The sequence below is a fragment of the Eptatretus burgeri genome, chromosome 2 (assembly GCF_056783735.1).
Source record: "Eptatretus burgeri isolate ZD-2024b chromosome 2, Ebu_testis_v1, whole genome shotgun sequence".
In the NCBI taxonomy this organism is placed as follows: domain Eukaryota; kingdom Metazoa; phylum Chordata; class Myxini; order Myxiniformes; family Myxinidae; genus Eptatretus; species Eptatretus burgeri.
This window is the reverse complement of record NC_140962.1, coordinates 151505053-151524513: the sequence shown is the minus strand read 5'-3', so window position 1 is coordinate 151524513 and position 19461 is coordinate 151505053. Positions and strand designations below refer to the sequence as shown.

General features: G+C 42.4%; 1 protein-coding gene across 5 annotated transcripts in view; it reads right to left on the bottom strand.

The window, feature by feature from the left end:
• Positions 1-9567: 9567 nt before the first annotated feature.
• KLHL12 (kelch like family member 12) overlaps positions 9568-19461 on the bottom strand; it is a 38986-nt gene continuing 29092 nt past the window's right edge. For all 5 annotated transcript variants that reach the window (XM_085855191.1, XM_085855158.1, XM_085855167.1 and 2 more), the window contains 4 exons: positions 19075-19233; positions 17449-17547; positions 12650-12836; positions 9568-11902 (listed from right to left, as the gene is read on the bottom strand). In XM_085855191.1, the coding sequence (XP_085711317.1) occupies positions 11776-11902; positions 12650-12836; positions 17449-17547; positions 19075-19233 (572 nt within the window). In that variant the 3' untranslated portion in view covers positions 9568-11775. The remainder of the gene's footprint in view (positions 11903-12649; positions 12837-17448; positions 17548-19074; positions 19234-19461) is intronic.

The following is a 19461-nucleotide window of genomic DNA, read 5'->3' as shown; positions in this document are numbered from 1 at the left end:
GGTATGAGTTCCGTGCTGCGTGGGCGTTATGCTGGGTGTGTTTCCTGCGTTGTGGGAAACACCATCGGGTAGAAATTACCGCTGCGAATGCGCTTGGCAGGCTGTGTTTTGTACAGAGGGTTGTGGGTGTAGTGATTGCTTGGCCTTTGCTGAGGACCCATATCACAGTGCAGGGCACACGTGGATCAGATTTACCTCAGGAATAATCAGAAAAGAAGAGTATAAATGAAATGAAGAAGAAATGATGTAAGCAAACCAAGCTATGAGACCCTCGCAACGCACACCCCTGTTGTCCCGCCGGACAAAAGGGAAGGAACTATCTACACGTATATTAATGGAAGAACTGTCTTGGGACCACTATCTGTTGGATGCATGCGGTTCTGAGAACCGCAACAGTGTCATTCCTTAAAAGAAGATCTCAACACATTAAACTGAACCAAACCACTTACACGTGGAATTTGGATGTTCTGGAAGGAAAGCCATGATACCTGTGGCTCATTAAAAAAAAAAAAACAGATGGTGATACTGCGACTGATAAGAATAATACGTTGAATGATAATGCAAAGGTGAAACAACTTCGCATTTCTCTCGATGGAACATTTTATCCATGAGATAGATTAGAAATTAATTGGGAAAAATTATTATGTTGAAGCATACAAGTCTTTCCAAAAGGTGTGTGAAAGCAATGGAAATAAAGAACCCATTTTGGATATGACAGCATTTAAAAGTCTGAAAATCAATGCGATTGACCTGAGTGCTTAAAAGGAAACTATAAAGTCTAATCGAGTGGATACTTCCCTATACATTGAAAGCGGAGAGAGTGAAGAAGTTGATACATATTGTTTGCTTTTGGAAGAAACAGAATTACAGATTAATACAGATAATGGTGTTATGATTAGTCTCACATAATTTTTTGATAAATAAATGAGCAGTAAAGTACCAACTGGGGTGTATGTTAACCAAATCAATCTTCATAAACTATCATCTTGTATTCAAAATCAAAAGCCTTACATGATTAACGTTTATACAATTCAGAGAAAAGGAGCAGCAAGAATTGATGTTTTGCTGACAAGAGAACAGGTGAAAATCTTGAATGATACTGACTCACATAAAATTAAAATGTCAAAACCAATGTTGAAGAAATATTCAATAAGAGAGACGAGTGGAGGATTTCTCCCATTTGTAATTCCTTTATTTGCTGGTTTAAGTGTGGCTGGAGCATTGACGGGTGGTATTTCAGCAGCGGTGAAAACTGCCAATGAAAGGAAACCTCAACTCCAGGCTCAAAAAGAGTTGGAAAGACATAACAAAGAGTTGGAGAAACAAATTAGTGGAAGTGGTGTCATTGTCGATTTTGCTGAAAAACTTGAAAGCCTACTTGATAAAGCGAGATTGTTCGTTGGAGATATGCTTTCTTCTATCACACAAGCAAGTGTGAAATAACTAAAAGGGGGTGATGGATTATATCTTTCTCATAAATAAATGAGCATTGATGAGTGGTTTAAAGAATTTGGAAAGAATACAACATCAAATTTAGAACTTGTCAAATATTGTAAGAAATTAAAAATTGATAATGTGGTTATATGTATGAGAGATGAGTTAACAAACTTGTCTGGAAATACAAAGAATATTATGAAGAACTTAGAAGATAATAATGGGAACGGTTCTCATTGGGTTTGTATGTTTAATCGTCAAGACAAATATTATTTTGATAGTTATGGTCTTCCACCACCTGTTGAAGTAATAAAATTCTTACAGAATGGTGTTTATCAACCATTTCAAGTCCAATAATTAAATTCCAAGTGTTGTGGTCAATTATGTATGTTTGTATTATTTCAACTCAACAAAAATGAAATTTTATATGATATTATTTTTAATCTAATATAAATGATGTTGGAAAACATGGTTCTATCTTTGGTGTATCCCAAGAACTGGATATTGATTTATCAAATTATTACACAAAGGCACAGGCTGAACGACAGAAATATTGTATCGCAAAAAATATTCATATCAAAAATGCTTATAAATTAATAAATTATCCAAGCCCGACTGATGCGAATGACGGTGAGATTAAGTGATTTATCACAATATATATATATATATATATATATATATATATATATATATATATATATATATATATATATATATATATATATATATATATATATATATATATATATATATATATATATATATATATATATATACATATATATATATATATATATATATATATATATACCCTTAAATAAAACAGCACGTTTTGTTAAGCAAGTAGAATTTACAACCACAATACCTGGTTCAACAAACCATACACTTTTTCTTATTAAATTCAATTATCTGCTTGGTAATGAATTTTATCAAAAAAAAGGAAGTATAGTTAATATGAGAATAGAGAAATGAGGGTATAATATGTGTGATTTTGGATATAATTGTTTTTTTTCATTAAACCTAGAAGACCTACACGATTTTAATCAGTCTTGTAAAGAAGAATATTACCCTCTTGGTAAGAATCAGGAGATATGTGAAAGCACAATTAGCAAACAACAAATACACGATTTTGGAAATAGGAAATTATATGATGGTGAAACAATAGTTTATATGATAAAGAAGGAAGGAAATTGGATAATTATACAAAGCCGAGGAATACAAACTGATTTAACAACAGGAAGATGGGATGGTATTATGTGTCATCATATCAATCTATCATATATTTCTGATACATAAATGACAACAAGAAGGCTTCACGAAAATTATAATTTTTGCATTCAAGGATACCCACAAGAAAAGGGTGTTAGATTTTACATTCCTTATGAATTGGAACATAGACACAGGCATTTTCAATTAAGAACTGGCCTACATTCCTTATGAATTGGAACATAGACACAGGCATTTTCAATTAAGAACTGGCCTTATACTGATCATAAAAAACCCACAAATAGAGATTTGATTAAAATATTAAATAAAAATGAACTTCTAAAGGTGATGAAAAATAAAACTCTTTTAGACATCATCAACAAAATCTTATTGGTTTCCTATTATGAGAAAAATAATTATAGATACAAGAGTATCACAGAATCCAGATGAATAATATATGTATGATATTTTATGGGGTGAAAGTGGTTCAAGGATAGTAAGGGATGAGGTAGGAGTTGAAGAAACTGAGGCAAGAGAGAAGGAAGAGAGGGAGTAAAAAAAGAGAAAGAAGAGGAGAAGAGGGAGAAGGAGGAGAGGGAGAAGAGAGAGAAGAAATAGAAAGAAGAGAGGGAGAAGAGAGAGAAGGAGGAGAGGGAGAAAAAAAAGAGAAAGAAGAGAGGGAGAAGAGAGAGGAGGAGAGGAAGGAGAGAGGAGGAGAGGGAGGAAAAAGAGAGAATGGATAAATATAAAAATATGGAAACCGGTTAGATGAAAAAAGATTGAAGGTATTACAGAAAATAAATCAATCTCAACGCACTGTATGAGGAGGAAAACAAAGAATTGAGAAGTCTATTAGAAATATATGCATCAAGAGTTTTAACATCGATTTCAGGGAGAAGATTGGAAGAGAAAGGAGGAAAAGATTATATTATTGATGATGTTGGTGCATTTGACTGATTAAAGTTTTACATTCTTTTTCTTAAATAAATGGAGGAGAGAGTGAAGACATTTCTAAGGATTATTTATGTTTTAAAAATTAAGATTCAAATGTACATGTTGGAAACTAAAACGGTTTTCGCACTCTGTCAGAATTTTTCTCATAAATAAATGAGTTATTATCTCAAATGTAAAAAGAAAACCAAGAGTAAAAATATCTCGTATGTTAAAAGTAAAATAATAGGGTAATACAAAAAGGCACATGTTCGGTGTGTGGCTCTAAGAAGGAGTAAATTCATCACCAAACACAAACGAGGGGGAGATATACAAAAGTTATCAGGAAGTAAATTTACAACAACTGGAATACCAGGGAAATTACATCTACCAGGATATTCTTTCTGTGGTCCAGGAACAAACTTGAATAAAATATTAGATGAGGCTGACAATTCCAAACCTTGGTATAAACCTAAAAATAGACTTGATGAAGTGTGTATGAGGCACAATATTGATTTTGAAAATAGCACGACATTGGAAGAAAAACACGAAGCAGATCGAGAAATGTTGTATAATTTATCTTTGATACAAATTCCAACCTTGAGAGAAAAAGTTGAGAGGTTCATCATGAAGAAGATGATCAGTGCTAAATTGAAACTTGGGCTTGGAAATTCAAAAAAAAACATAGGCCCTTATGATGTAATTAAGATTAAAGAGCAATTAGATGATGAATTACATAAACCAATAATCACAAAGCTTAATAGAAGGAAGATTAATTCCAAGGAAGTTGATTATATCTGGTCCGCTGATTTGATTGAACTCAATAATGATAAGGGTACAAGTATGCTTTAACCGTTATTGATTTGAGGAGTAGATATGCGTGGATTGTCCCTTTGAAAAACCATACAGTTAATACTCTTATGTTAGCCTTTCAACAGATATTTAATAAAAGCAAGAGAAAAACTAAAAAATTGTTGACTGATGAGGGTACAGAGTTCTTCAACAAAGCATTTATGAATTTTGTTTAAAATAACAGCATTACATTATACAGCACCTTGAATGAAGGAAAAGCGGTTGTTATTGAGCATTTCAATCGCACTTTAAAAGAGAGACTACATATAAAGTTCACTCAACTCGGTTCTCAACAATGCTTATCTTTAATTCAGGACATTGTAGATAAGTACAATGACACGATTCACACCTCAACGAAGACGAAGCCATCAGAAACATTTACAAAATTAGAATTGAAAAAGAGATTAATGTCATAAAGCCCAAGTTAAAAGTTGGTGATTTTTTTTTTTTTGAAAAAAAATTTTGAAAAAAAAAAAAAATCTCATTTTGAAAAAAGGTGAGACGAAGCGATGGACAAATGAACTTTTAAAAATCGTTGATGTCGTCGGTACAGTTCCTTGGACTTACAAATTATGTGATTTAGAAGGGGAAGAGATTTTAGGTTCATTTTATTCACAGGAATTGCAAAAAACAAAACTAAGCAGATAATACTCATAGGGACAAATAGGTTTTCACAATCCTCCACTTATACACCTCTGTGGAGTATTGTCGGGGGTATCTGCTGAGGTATGAAATTATTTTTTTTCGTTGTGTCTGTGTGTGACCCTCTCCACAGCGGGGCTTATGAAAAGCTCCGTGACGTTTGATGCGATCTTGATGAAACTTGGACACAAGCTAGATATCATGGACTAGTTGCATTTTTTTGTATGAGGGGCGTCCCCACGCCCACTTGAACTTTCTTTTTCTCTCGATTTTTTTTCTCGGAATTTCATTTCCAAGAAGCTGTGGATCATGTCCATAAGTACAAGATATAAAAAATCCGATTTGATTCATTTTGACGGAAGAGATAGGTTTTTACGGTAGGGCTTCCTCAAAAGCTTCCACTAACTCAATTATACCTATCGTGGCATTGTTCAATAATGCCCGCGAACCATTGTCACCTCCTGGCTAGTTTTTATTTTTTTGATTAAGGCTCACTTGGCTGCACCAGGATGGGTTTGAGCATGGAGGAGCAGCAGCAGAAACCCGAGTCCAACCAAGGTTCCTTCTGCTGACTTCATCTTTGCTTTTTGCTTGTTTGGGATCCTAATGATGACTCACTGCCTGGTGTTGGCTTAATGGTTAGGGTGGTGGGTTTTGGATCCCAGAATCCTGAGTTCAAATCCCCCTTGGCTGTTGAATTAATACCAGGTAGGGGTGACTCTGCCTGTCATCCTTCTGAGGTCAGCAAAATGAATATCCTGTGTCGGAGTGGTGACCCGTCCAGGATTGTGCCCAATAGTCAAGTTGACAGCTTAGGCAGCACCAACGCTCTGCACAGAGTATGGTCTCAATGGATGGATGATTACTCCAATGCAGTACCTATTTTATCTGGTTTTCCATTTGAGTTGAATTTAATTTTTTTCACTACAAATTTGCCACCAGAGGAGTTGGCTCACACCAAGTCCTTCTCAAGAATGTGTGGGGTAAGTGTTCTATGAATACCATCTCGTTACCCTGCACTGGCGAAGTGAAAATCAGGGTTCGGCCTTCAGATGCGTACGTGTGACGTACATGCATGTGTGTGTCTTCATTAAAAAAAATTCATTTTCTTGGCAACTGTTAGTCCGATTGATATGGAATTTTACCATGGCAGTGCCTCTGCCTGGAGAAATTTTTATATTCCTATTTATGACGTCAGAGGTCACATTGTGTGGACGCCATCTCGGAAAAACGTTACACCTCGATATTGTTACGAATCTCGAAACCATTCGCATTTACACAAACAGTTGACCCAAAGTTTAGTTATTTCGTTAAGTATATGTGAGTAGTTAGAATCTCTCCCCTATGTCTAATGGGAATTTCATGTGTGCGCTGCGTGTTTCTTTCCAGTTAGTTTTCTACATTAAATCCCCCTCCACTCCTTCAGAGCCGACCCCGCCCCAGCAAGATGCAATGTTCTCCTTGTCCAATCGGGGGTGAGATCACCCAGAGCCGACCCCGCCCCAGCAAGATGGAATGTTCCCCTCGTCCAATCGGGGGTGAGATCACTTCAGAGCCGACCCTGCTCCAGCCAGATGGAATGTTCGCCTCGTCCAATGAGGGGAGGACGCCGATCGCCCGACGCCCCCCAACCAATCCGGAGGCGAGTTACCTCAGAGCGGATCCCTCCACCCGCTCGGGGGGAGGGATAAGAAAGATGGCGAGCTGTCGTCTGCGGTCATCGTCAGAGTTCTTTTTCAAGGTCTTTTTCGGGATTCCTTGGTGGTCGGTGGTCGTGTTGGTGCTCGTGGTGGTGGTGGTCGTGGCGGCGGTGTTTCGTGGTACTCGTGCCGTCGATCGTCATTCTTGGCAGCCAGGATCGTGGGCTCGTTGGATTCTGGGTCGTGGGTTCGAGTCCCACCGTGGTGGGTTGTGTTGGAGCGCTCGAGCTGGGATCCCCGTTCCCGTCCACGGACAAGTGCGCTCCACAAGTGCGAATCGGTGAAACCGCACCAGGCGGCCAGACTCTGGTCCTCAGCTCGCCTTCCGTACCGAGCTGAAGGGCCGAATAAAGACCCACGAGGTCCATTTCTTTTTGGATGTGTGTGTCTGTCTGTGGCCAGTCTGATAAGGAGAAATCGTTTAAGTGATTGGATCATTGTAAATACTTCCTGCATATTCGTGATCAAGTCTGCTCTGTGTTTTCCTCCCTCTTACATTGTAAATAAATAACTGTTAAATGTTCCAGTTCATTGTCTGTGTTTTCTTTCATTGACCCAGTGTGGTTCGGGCTTGAGAATTAGGGAGGCGACTGTGCCGTAAATTGTCATTTGGGCCGGCACCGCTTTGGTAATTCCCGCTCAGTTACGCCGGGTCCGAGTCGGTCACAGCGACTCGGTTCGGACAAAGCCGGCCGAGGGTGTGGTTTCCCCAGTAGCTCGACCGCGTGGCTACTTAGGTAAATTGGAATCAGACAAAAAGACCCTAACCGCACGGTTGAAATATTGGTGTCCACGGTCCATTAAGCGACCCGTCGACTTCGGAGTTATCCAGAGTGACGACCTTCAATTCCGGTGTTCCGTGGGAGATGGCCCAACAGCTCCATCTGGCGGTTGTCCTCGCCACCGAACCCGGCACCACAACAATATCTCCCAAACTGCTGAATGGAAAAAAATTGAAACATGGTTCATTGTCAAGTACTCCCAATGGGGAATAAGATATGTAGATCATGATGTCATCGGTCACTTAATTATGACTTCATAATTCGACAAGTAAAACACTTGATTCGATTAGTATGAATTTTATTTCTCTGCAATTCTTGGTCCGATTGGCACAAACTTTTCACCATTGAGCGCCTCCTCCTGTAGAATATGATAACGTCATACGATAACATCAAAATCCACCAAATCATTCAGTTGCAGAAAACTGTAACCTCAACTCCTTCCCTGGCTGCACAAATCCTTTGCCTTTCAATTGGGTTTATTTTGTCTGAGTGTGTTGGCGCTTGTTCGTTCGATAAGCCGGTATAAGATCTTCATTGTTGCAATTGTTGCTTTTATTAATCTCGCGTCAAGTCTACACTGTGTCCGCTTTTGCAAGTTGCTTGTAAAATTGCCAAACCACACCTCTCTCATCTTTCCCCTGCATTACATATTGAATAAACCTTTTTGTTGTGCCACATGCTTTTCCCCGCTTATCGTAAATAAATAATTGTAGAAATGTTACCAGCTCACCTTTGTCTTTTCCTCCATTGGTACAGCATGGTTCGGATCTGAGCTTAGCCAGGTCTTTATTCCCGATAATCCGTTCCTTCTAGCCGGTACGTCCTTGGCAGTTCCGCTCGGCTGCATCCGATCCGGAAAGGTAGTCGGGAGAGTGATCCGGTTCAGGCAAGGCGTACCGAGGGCGTGGTTCCCCGGTAGTCGAAACCACATGGTCAATTAGGTAACTTGATTCTAGACAGGAGGATCCTACGCCACGTGGTTGAGTTATTGGCGTCCACGGTCGGTTAAGCGACCCGCCGCGTCACACACATCTGTGAGCGACGGCCTACAATTCCGGGGAGTCTGGTGGGAATCGATGTAGCTTTCCCCACCTAGTGGTCTTCTCACCCGACCCTGCAACAATATAAAGCTGTAGTTTCTCCTACTTGTGCCTCTGCAGCCAAAGGCAAAGAGACATTGTTTGGGTTGTGCGTGGGTAACAGATTTCTGTTACCGTGGAAACTTGTGAACTGCTGATGGAATTTTGATCAAACATGTACAAGGATTTATTGTGATGCAAAGATGAACTGATTATATTTGGGGTTCAAAGCGTGAAAGGTCTATGGTCATGTGATGTTCAATTGAAAATATTTGTTACCATAATAACTTGTGAACCACAGAATGGCTTTTAACCAAACTTGGCACAAGTATGTACTGTGATACAAAGATGAACCGATTAAATTTTGAGTTCATCAACTGATTAAATTAAAGGTCATGGTGCAGTTTTCAATCAAAGGTAAATTCCCAGAGAAAAATATCCTTGAAAAACAGGTATTTCCAGATGTAGCATTCAAGCAACAATACAGAAGCATAACTGGAAGGGCATTCGGTGGAGCGCATACCTCCGCCAGGCTGAACAGTTTACGTTTTGTATCCCACCGATCAGATGGATCTGGATTCGGACCTTAACTAAAATTTAATCGGCTTGTTCTCGTCACCGAACCGACTCACCCACCAAGTTTCGTCTGAATCCGTCCACGTTTTGAGATATCTTGTTCACAAACAAGCAAACAGACCTGGTGGGGTGAAAACACAACTTCCATCCACCTTCGGTGGTGGAGATTATGAAGCCAGATAACTTAATGAGAGAAACCAGATTGGAAGGCTGAATAATAACAATGGGTGTGGCCGAAATAGCCAAATCCACTAATTAGAAGGGGTGTCCGCATACTTTTGGCCATGTGGTGTATGATGAAAATTTTCAATTTTTGTCATAAATAACAAACAGGGGTGAACACACAACCTCAATCTACCTTCAGTGTCAGAAGTAATAACAACTTTAATTTATCAAAATATGCCAATGTGACAATAAAAAGATTCTTTTTAAGATGGCCAAAGACTTTTGCACAGTACTATAGTTGCATAACAATGGGAATCGATTTGTCCGTCCCGTTCGGTGTCTCTGTGTATAAACTAATGGCGGGCCTGCAAATCACGACAAGATTATCCTCGGTTGAGAACTTGTGAAAATCAAGTGTGGGAGAAGCTTGACGGTGGCCATTCATGGCAAGCTGTAGTGCTTGAGTATCAATGGGGGAAGATACACATGACAATCATTTGGACAGAAAGAGTGGACATCATGGAAAAAAAACACCAAAAACGTGATTCAGAAGGCCGATGCTGAGGTTCCAGTGCATATGGTGGGAGGTGACAGCTGTAGTGCTCGTTTCTTTGGCCATGTCAACACGGGAGATTGAAACGAGCACCGCATGTAGCTGTACCTGTGTCCATCCTCATGCAGGACGTTAAACAGGTCAATTTGACGTCCATCCGAGGGGCGGTGCGCATATTAATGGGCCTGCATACGAAACACCAGGATGACAGTTTATAACTGGGTCGGTATTCGAACCCTGGCCACACAGCTCAGAGGTGAGTATGTGTAACTCAACTTTAAAAGCATTAACCGTAAAGGAATAAAGTTAAGATTACGTACACGAGCAATTCTGATGGTTGAAGGTTAAGAAGAAGATTGGCCAAAAGGAGGATGTCGATGAAGTCGAAGTCTTACAGCAGGTCATCACATATGCAACCCACGCACAACTTTTATAAAGTGTCCTACACCCCAGCAGTGCTATACAAGTGTAATGCCATAATCATATCTATCCAGCAAGGTCTGTCTTCTTTCAAGAGCATGCGATTGTTAGGGTTGTGGGGTGGGAGGGGAGGCGGGGGGGGGGTGGAGGGTGAGGAGAAACAACCAATTCACACTGAAGACAAAAAAATAAATAACTATCATGAAGAATATCAAAATACAAATCACATTTGTACAATGCAAATAATACCTTTTAATCTTTTTTTTTTGGCAAAACTTGCAGTATACCTTTGGATGTAAATAAATAAAGCTTACAAGATACTATCCGACGGCAATAACAACCGAACGATATATTCTCAGGGGGTTATTATAATTACAAGCCAAGTTGCCTTCACGTGATGGGCACTCGGCATTTGATTTGACGATCATGACAAAAGACTGCGCTCTCCCCATGTCCCCAACAATGCAACGTTCGCCAATGCACATGCATCTCCGACGATGTGCAACAAAAGGATATCACTCGTCATCTTTTCATGTCAATGGGTAGCGTTAATGACCTGATTGCCAATCAAATTGAGTCGAGAAATCAACAAACTATTCTTCAAGCAACGTTGGATAAAGTGGTCTGGCAAATCCAAAATGGCGCATTCCCCACCATCCAGTGTACAAAAACGTGGCCTACTCACCCGGACGCTCATGCTCGGTTTGAGTGTGCACTCACAGGGTGTTCCGTGCACAGAGAGTCGGGAAAGTGCGACCTCACGAGTCGCTGGGGATGTATTCGGCGCAAGCGTCGAGTTTTTGTTGCATTATCATCGTGTCCATGTCACAGCATCCTCAAGACGTGACCGTTACTCAACTTCCGCAGAACGTCCGATTGAAAGACAACTGATATCCAGCGTAATACGCACTCCCCAATCATGTCGCAATCTTTGAGGCTGTCCGAATCACATCGCTTTATCTTTATCGAACGTTCAAGTCACATTTGCTTTAGCAACACCCCTCAATATTCCTGAGTGGACGGGACCGAAGTAGCACGATGACCAACATGCTTCCAAGACTCGGTCAAGTAGCAAAGTTGAAATGGGTATTCGTATGGCAGTGAAGTTCATCTCGTGACGATACAGCCCAAAATGGTGTCGTGCCAATCATGAGTGACTGCTAGTCGGTGCACAGTCAAATCCAGCCAACAACCTGTTGGCTCAAGTACTTCATGAGAGATCGATCGATCGGTACAATCGAACGAAAAGAGTGGGTAATACCAAAAGGACCCGCGCGGTTTTTGAAGGCATTGGTCCAAACTGCACACATTTCTCGCAGACTTGAAATTGCACTTTTGGATCACGATGGACGACTTCGGCTTGGGGAAGTCCCACCTTGCCTCATGGTTGAACAGGAAGCAAAGAGCAGGGCCGGGCAACATGGTCGAATGAGGGACTACTTTTCCCGAAGGACGCAGACGCCTGCATCACATCGCTGCATTCCCATGGACGAAGCGATATCCCAGCTGTCCATTATCGGATCATAACTTTCGATGCTGCTCAGCAAAGAGTTGCCATCGTAACTACAAGGCACAAGGACATTAAAGTATTACAGTGTTATGCAAGAAAAGGCCAGCCCCACCCCTTTCTCAAAATGCAACTCAAAGACAAGTTGCCCATCTGCAAGCTATACTGCCAGCCTTCGACTATAGCTTACCGATGACAATCATCTTTTATCACACAATATAAACGGCCTGGTGTTCGCTGAACAGCTAAGGTGGCTGGCTGAAGATCCTAGCGTCTCGAGTCGAAGTTTCTGTCAGGCCGTTGAATCAACACCAGGCAGGGTTGACTCGGCCTGTCATCCTTCCGAGGTTGGTAAAATGAGTACCACCGTGCTGGTAACAGGGCCATTGCATCAGCGGCGTTGCTGTGCCCCCAGAGGATTATGCAACCAGCAGCCACAGACTGCACACGATCACTAGCTAGCTAGTGTATTGCCAATAAATGCCCAATGAATGAGGAGGATGAAGCATAGATGTCGCCAAATGCATTGCAGGCCACAGCCCTTCACAGAGTTAAATATCACATGTCGCTGGTTCACCCAACAGTTTGAAATATGGACACGAAGGTAAGTTGCACCAATTGGTTGTTTTTGTTCAAGTTTGATTGCCTTACAGTGGATTTCCTTGTCAATATGTTGCAAACATCAAGCTATGTGCTTAAGAAAGAAAATATTTGCTTTTCAACTTGTACTCAGGAATGCGGGCAAGCTTCAAAAAGCAAGGCCACGAGAGCGAACAAAAGGGAAAAGCATAAGATCAAAATACCCAGCAATGGCGTAGAGACGTCCACGCAACACAGCAGCTCCAACATAGCACCGAGGTGTCGTCATGGAGGTAACCGTGGTCCAAGTGTCCATGCGGATGTTGTAGGCCTCAACAGATGCGAGATGGGCCGTACCATCAAAGCCTCCAACAACATATATGTGATCATTGAGCAAAGCGACACCAGCACCTGATGTGCAGTGAAAGAGACGGACTTATTGCATCTCGCAGGAGAGTCAATCACTTTTGCTCAAATTTACATGAGTTACAAAGCCCGGCTGTTATTGGCACAGCATCAGCAATCGGGATGGAAACTTAAAATAAAATTTAACAAGCAAAAATGGCATAAAATATCAGTCCCCATTGTTTTAATAATTTTACTTTGTGGAGTTTAAGGGCAAGCTATAATTTATTTGACCAATTTCCCTGAAAATATCTGCTGTTCTTCCTCCGTTCCAATCGGTTCATCTGACCCCATGCTTGTCAAAGTAGACATCTCTCTGGCTGCTATTAGAGAACCACCTCAACGACGTCGAGTCTGGTATTTCACTGAGGCCGACTGGCAGGGTCTCCAAGCTGCCATCAAACATCTGGACTGGTCTCCCATCTCTACTTTCTCCGACATCAACTTGTCCTGGGAATTCTTTCAAAGAAACTTGCTCTCTCACGCACAGGTTTATCCCATTTCATCTTCAGTTGTTCTCCCCTTCCTACCGCCAATGGTACACTGAAGTTTGTGGCGAGGCAGTTTTTTTTTTTGTATACCTTGTCGAGGCTCGTATGAGAGCTAACACACAATGCACATCAAGGGGGCATGAGACAAGAGGGGAGGGAGTGGCAAGGACAAAACAGTGGGGAACAGAGACATTTGGAGATCTGTGGAAGGGAGAGGGATAGGGCAGGGAACATGGGGAATACAAGATGGACATTACAGGGACTTTCAGGAAGGAAAGCAGGGAATTTGAAGGAGGTGGGCTTGGGTGGATTATCGGGAGTAGAAAAGATCGAGGATTTGGATGGGGGATGATAAGAGGTGGTGGTGAACAGCTGTTTTGAATTGTTTCAGTTGTCCTGAAACAACTTGCCTTTGCCTCATAGAAGGCTAATCCAACTGAAGGCAATCTCAGTTACTTACACAAAGCTCAGAACAAGTGTGTCCACCATTAGGAGAGCCAGAAAACATCTTTCGAATCTCAAGTCTGAACTCTCAAACCTCTCTCCCTCCTCCAAATGATGGTGGCACCGAATCAAGTATGTTTCTGGTGGATGATCCCCCTCCATCCCCTCTCTTACATCAAATGGCAGCACTGCTGACAGTGCATGTGAAAAGGCTAAATACCTCAACTCTGTGTTTGTTCCTAAATCTTGTGTCCCAAACCCATCGCTTTCTGTACCCACCTTAGCCAGTGGCACCCAACTGTCCCTGGCCTCTGTGTCCTTTTCTCCTGACAAGCTGGAGAGCTTGCTGTCCAACCTCGACTCAGATTCTGCAACCGGCTCAGACAGAATCAGCCCACGTGTCCGAAAAACCTGCTCTGCTGCTCTTGCTCACCCCCTCTCTCTGTTCTATTCACCCTCTCATTTGCTCAAGGTCATCTGCCATCTGCTTGGAAATCAGCAAACATTACTGCCCCGCATAAGACAGGTGCAAAAACAGATCCCCGCAACTACAGACCAATCAGCCTTCTACCAATCATCAGGAAAATTATGGAATCCATCATCGCTTCAGACATCAAATCCTTCCCCTTGTCCATTGGCTTGATTTCTGATCATCAATTTGGATTCAGACCAGGTCACTCTACACTGGATATGTTGCTTCTGCTCTTCAAACAATCCCAGACAAGAAATCAGAGCCATCTCCCGAGATATATCGCGTGCCTTCGATATGGACTGGCACCCTGCCCTGCTCACCAAATTCTCTTCCTATGGTATCCAAGGACATCTCCACTCATGGCTCGCAGACTACTCTCCTGTAGCAGCCAACGTGTGGCCCTTCATGGAGTTCTCTCATCCTCTCTTCCTGTCCAGGTTGGAGTTCCTCAAGGCAGTGTTCTGGGCCCTGTTCTTTTCTAGTTTTCATCAATGATCTCTCAGACTCTCTGGAAAATCCTCTTTATCTCTTTGCTAATAACTCCATCCTCTGCCGTACCATCTGTCATCCCTCAGATCGGCAAGCAGCAACCTCTTCACTCTCTGCAGATCTGGATAAAACCACTAGCTGGCCCAACACGTGGAATACGTCTTTCAATCCTGACAAATCTCACACTCCCACTATGCCTCTCCGAAAGGACCATCTGGAACCCCCCTCCCCCCTTTCCCCATGTACTTTCTGAACAATCCTCTAAAATAAATCCTTTCATTCAACCTTTTGGGTCTCACTATCTGCCATGACCTTTCCGGGAAAGCCACATTTCTAAGCCGGCCTCCAAAGCCAGTCGTCAACTGGGCATCCTCCATCGTGCAAAGTCCTTCTTTGGCACACCTGACCTCCTGACCACATACAAAGCTTTCATCCGCAGCCTGATGGAGTACTTCTCTCTCCTCTGGACTGGTGCTCCTGCCTCCCACCTTTCTCGGCTTCACGCTGTGGAAACGAAGGCATTTAGGATCATTGATATCTTCCACGATGAGGCTGTCTTTGGGTCTCTCACCGCAGGCAGGTCGTTGGTCTTTCTGTCTTTCTGTCTCCGGCCTCGCCACCCCTGCTCTGTCTGTGATATGTCGCCCTCACATTTCCGCAGGGTGCTCAATGTCTGCCAGCAACCCCCTTATGGTAAAACTACCAAAATGAAGAATCACTGCTCACCTTCACCCTTTTATTCCTGTCTTTGGAACAAACTCCCAACACTCTCTGCAATCCTACTCTTCTATCCAGGTTTTCAAAACAGCTGTTCTCCACCACCTCTTATCTTCCGCCATCCAAAACCACTATCTTTTCTACCCCCGTTTATCCACCCCAAACCCACCTTCTTGAAATTCCCTGCTTTCCTTCCTGAAAGTCCTTGTCGTGTAAGGACCTGAAAGTCCATGTTGTGTCCATCTTGTCTATCCTGTGTACCGCGCCTCATCCCTCTCCCATCCACAGATCTCACGTCTCTGTTTCCCACTGTTTTTTCCTTCCCTCTCCTGCCCCTCTCGTCTCCTGCTCTCTTTGTTGTGCATTCTGTGTGCGAGCTCTCATGAGCCTCGACATTGTTTTAAAAAAAAATGCAAAAAAATGCATGTGTGGAAAATGGTTGAGGACGTGTTCAACATCGGATTTTTACAACTAAACTGGCCGCCAGTGTACCAGTCGGCCATCTTTGATCAGATCTCAAAACAAGGTGAAGTACATGCATGTGCAATCATGTTCAGACACATGACAGAAGTAAATAGACACCATGGTTTTTAAAGAATTTATTTATTTAACATTTGAAGTAGATTTGACCCATTTTTTAATACATACACTAATATTTTGTCGACTTGTCATTTGCAGATTTCAATGCTTTTACTTCTTCAGGCATAGAACGAATGAGCTCCGAAATTTTCTCTTGTGGGATTTCTGCCCAGGCTTCACGCAAAAGGTTTAGCAATTCTGCCCATTGATGTTGGTTTTCTGGACTTCTTCTGCACAGCTTGATGCAAGATGGCCCAGAGGTGTTCAATTGGATTCATGTCAGGAGACTGACTTGGCCATGGAAGTCGCTTGATCCCATTTTTGTCCTGCCATTCTTTGGTCTTTTTTGCAGTGTGGGCTAGAGCTCCATCTTCCATGAACAAAGTGTTGTTTTCGACCATCTGACCGGTGGAGAAGACAGGGAGACGTCCATCCTCAAGGATAGAAATGTGTATCGTAGAGCTGATGTTACCAACACACTCCACAAGCTCTGACCGACCAGTGCTCCAGATTGCTCCGCACACAATCACTGAAAAACAACCGTGTTTGATAGTTGGCTGCAATCCGTTCAAAGAAAGCTCTTGACTGGGCAGTCTCCAGACCCATACAATTCTACCGTCAGAAAATTGAGTAAATTGGGACTCACCGGGAAAAAAATGACAGTTTGCCAAAACGCCAAGGGTTTGTTGGCCATTTCGTCTGCCCACTCTTTCTCCTTTGAATGTTGGCTGGCCTAAGAAGAGGCTGGTCTAAGAAGAGGCTGGTCTCTGAGCTGCTCTCCCATAGTAGCCCAATTGATGAAGGTACTGCATGGCGGTTCTTGAGCTAAACTGGACATTGAGCTAAAAATGGCCACCAGTTGGCGATCTCGGATCAGGTATCGAAAAAAAAAATGACGTGCAAATGTAAGCCATCATTCATTAACTGTCCACCAAGTTTGAACAACATCGGTAAATGTAACTCCCAGAAATGGTTGAGGACGTGTTCAACATCAAGTTTTTTTATCAACTAAAATGGCTGACAGTCGGCCATATTTGATCACATCGTGAAAATAAATGATGTGCTTCATGTACACCGTCATATGTTGTCTTTGGGCCAAGTATGATTAAAATTGGTCCATACATGTCCGATATATGGTTGCGGACGCACGCACAAACACGAAAATCGAGACCAGATCCATAAGCCCCCATTTCAGAGTAAGTCCAACGGCGGGGTGGGGGGGGGGCTAATAAAAAAGGATTAAAATGTTGGTGTGAGATTTCGGTGTTTACACCACACAGAATAGACTTTAAGAAACATTACTTGAATGGTAACTTATACATGGAGACTTAAACAGGGTGTACAAGTGTACACTGAGCTGTACACACTCAAGCAAATTATACCAAAGACACCTGAAAGGTGGAGGCACACGACTATGGCAAATCACCTGAACGCTTGGTGGACATAGGTGAAACGTGCGACCAGTAGCCCGTGTGTGGTTCAAAGCGTTCCACAGAGTTCAAAATGTTGATACCGTCATATCCTCCTGTAAGCACACAAACAGGCTTAACACCCACAGTAGAAATTGGCAAAGCAGTCATGTGAAACTTCAATCCAACAATCATGCTGGAGACGAAGTAATTAAGATTTCCTGTAACATCGCAGATTAGTGATGACAGGATCATTTGTACAGAACCCTGTTACCCTAAAAACCTTGTTTCTGTATTCTTCTGCAACACCTCTCCATTCAATACCTCCCCCCCCCCACTCCCACCACCTCCCTTAAACCCCCATCGTGTGCTTGCCTTTTGTACTTTCTATGTTGTTAAACTTCCTGGCCATGTGCTATGGAGTTAATAATGCCTGAAAGGACGGGACCTTTGGCACAGAACATCACCATTCCCAGTGCTCTTCGCCAAGAGACCACGTGGTAAGTGTGCAGCTAATAGAAGGGTCGCAGATATCACGACGTAACCATTGGGCGATAAAAGGGCAAAGCCCATTAAGCCAGGGAGAAAAAGCTGCAGCGTAAGTTGCAGTTGGGAGTAGCATGGAGCTGGCGTCAGTGCGAGTGAGGGGTCCAAGGCAGTTTGGGTGTAGAGTCTACGCAAGAGCTGAGTGCCAGTATAAATGAAAGCACCAAGTGGAAGTCTGCGTGCTGAACTCATCTCATCCATCTCATCTGAACTCATCTAACAGCTTGGCGTCACACTGCACAAACCCTCCTCCACGTCAGACGTGCTCACCTGACTGTCAGAATCCGTACACCTAAATAAAGGAGAACACAACCTCCTCTGTCTCCCTTCCCCTTGCCCCTTATCACATCCTGTTTTCACTGTGCGAGTCTGTGGTGTTAAGACTTAGCATCAAGATGGGCATTGATTCAGTTCTTGTCTAGGTAAGTGGCACCATCAGTTCGTTGCAGTTGGCACCCAATTCAAATTATTTACTTTATTTTCCCCATATCTTTATCATTAAGTTCATGATTTATATTTACATAACTGTTTTTTTTTTGGTCACGTTTGCCATCTCCAGCTTTAATAAAATTGTTAATTGGGAAATAAGCACAACATTTTGGCACACAAATCAAATTATTTCATTGGAAGAAAACCTCGCACCGAGACTTACCAAATGTGCACAGTAACACCTCCTTTTGGCATCCAGGGAGTTAATCGCCGGGCAGTACTTGGCATGGTCTTTTTGGGCAAGATTGGTGTTGTGACAAATTGGTGTCAGGAGGGGGATTTTCAAATGGTGGTCCTTTGGTAGCAATTTTGCACAGATGTGCCCCAATGTTCTGAACCCCACTCCTCTATCCCTCAATTCCCTCTATCATAGGTTACCACCAAAGGTAAAACTCACTTAGAGGCTGGAAAGGGGATTGGGAGGAGGGGGATGGGGGTAAATAAAACCGAAATATCGTAATAATGAAAATATCTCCAATGAAACATATCACATTGCATTCACACACATGAGCTATCACACAAATTGCACCGAAGATGGTGTTAGACCTTTTTGAGGAATTGACAATTATAATTAAAATAAATATCTCTTTGATTCACAGGAAACTCACCCATGCAGTAGGTCACTCCATTTGCAACGACCAGGCCTGCTCCTTCCCGTGCTGTGGCCATGTCTCCCACCAGGGTCCACTGATCAATGTTCGGATCATATCGCTCCATACTTGTATGCCGCCGACTGCCATCAAAGCCTCCCGCTACATAGATCATGTCTGCATGTGGCAAGCAAAACAGAATATCAGGTGGAATAGAAAGTTTACAGTGGCCTGTAAATGTTTTCACCCCCTACCAATAAGGTCAAACCAGATTAGATCTGCGACTTGCTCCAGGTACCATGTAAACCTGTACTAACCTGTTTCATGGTCGGGTTGTCGGTGACTAAACAGTCTCCCCCACAAAGTTTATTGGTGAGGAGGGTGTATGATATGGACAACCAGCAG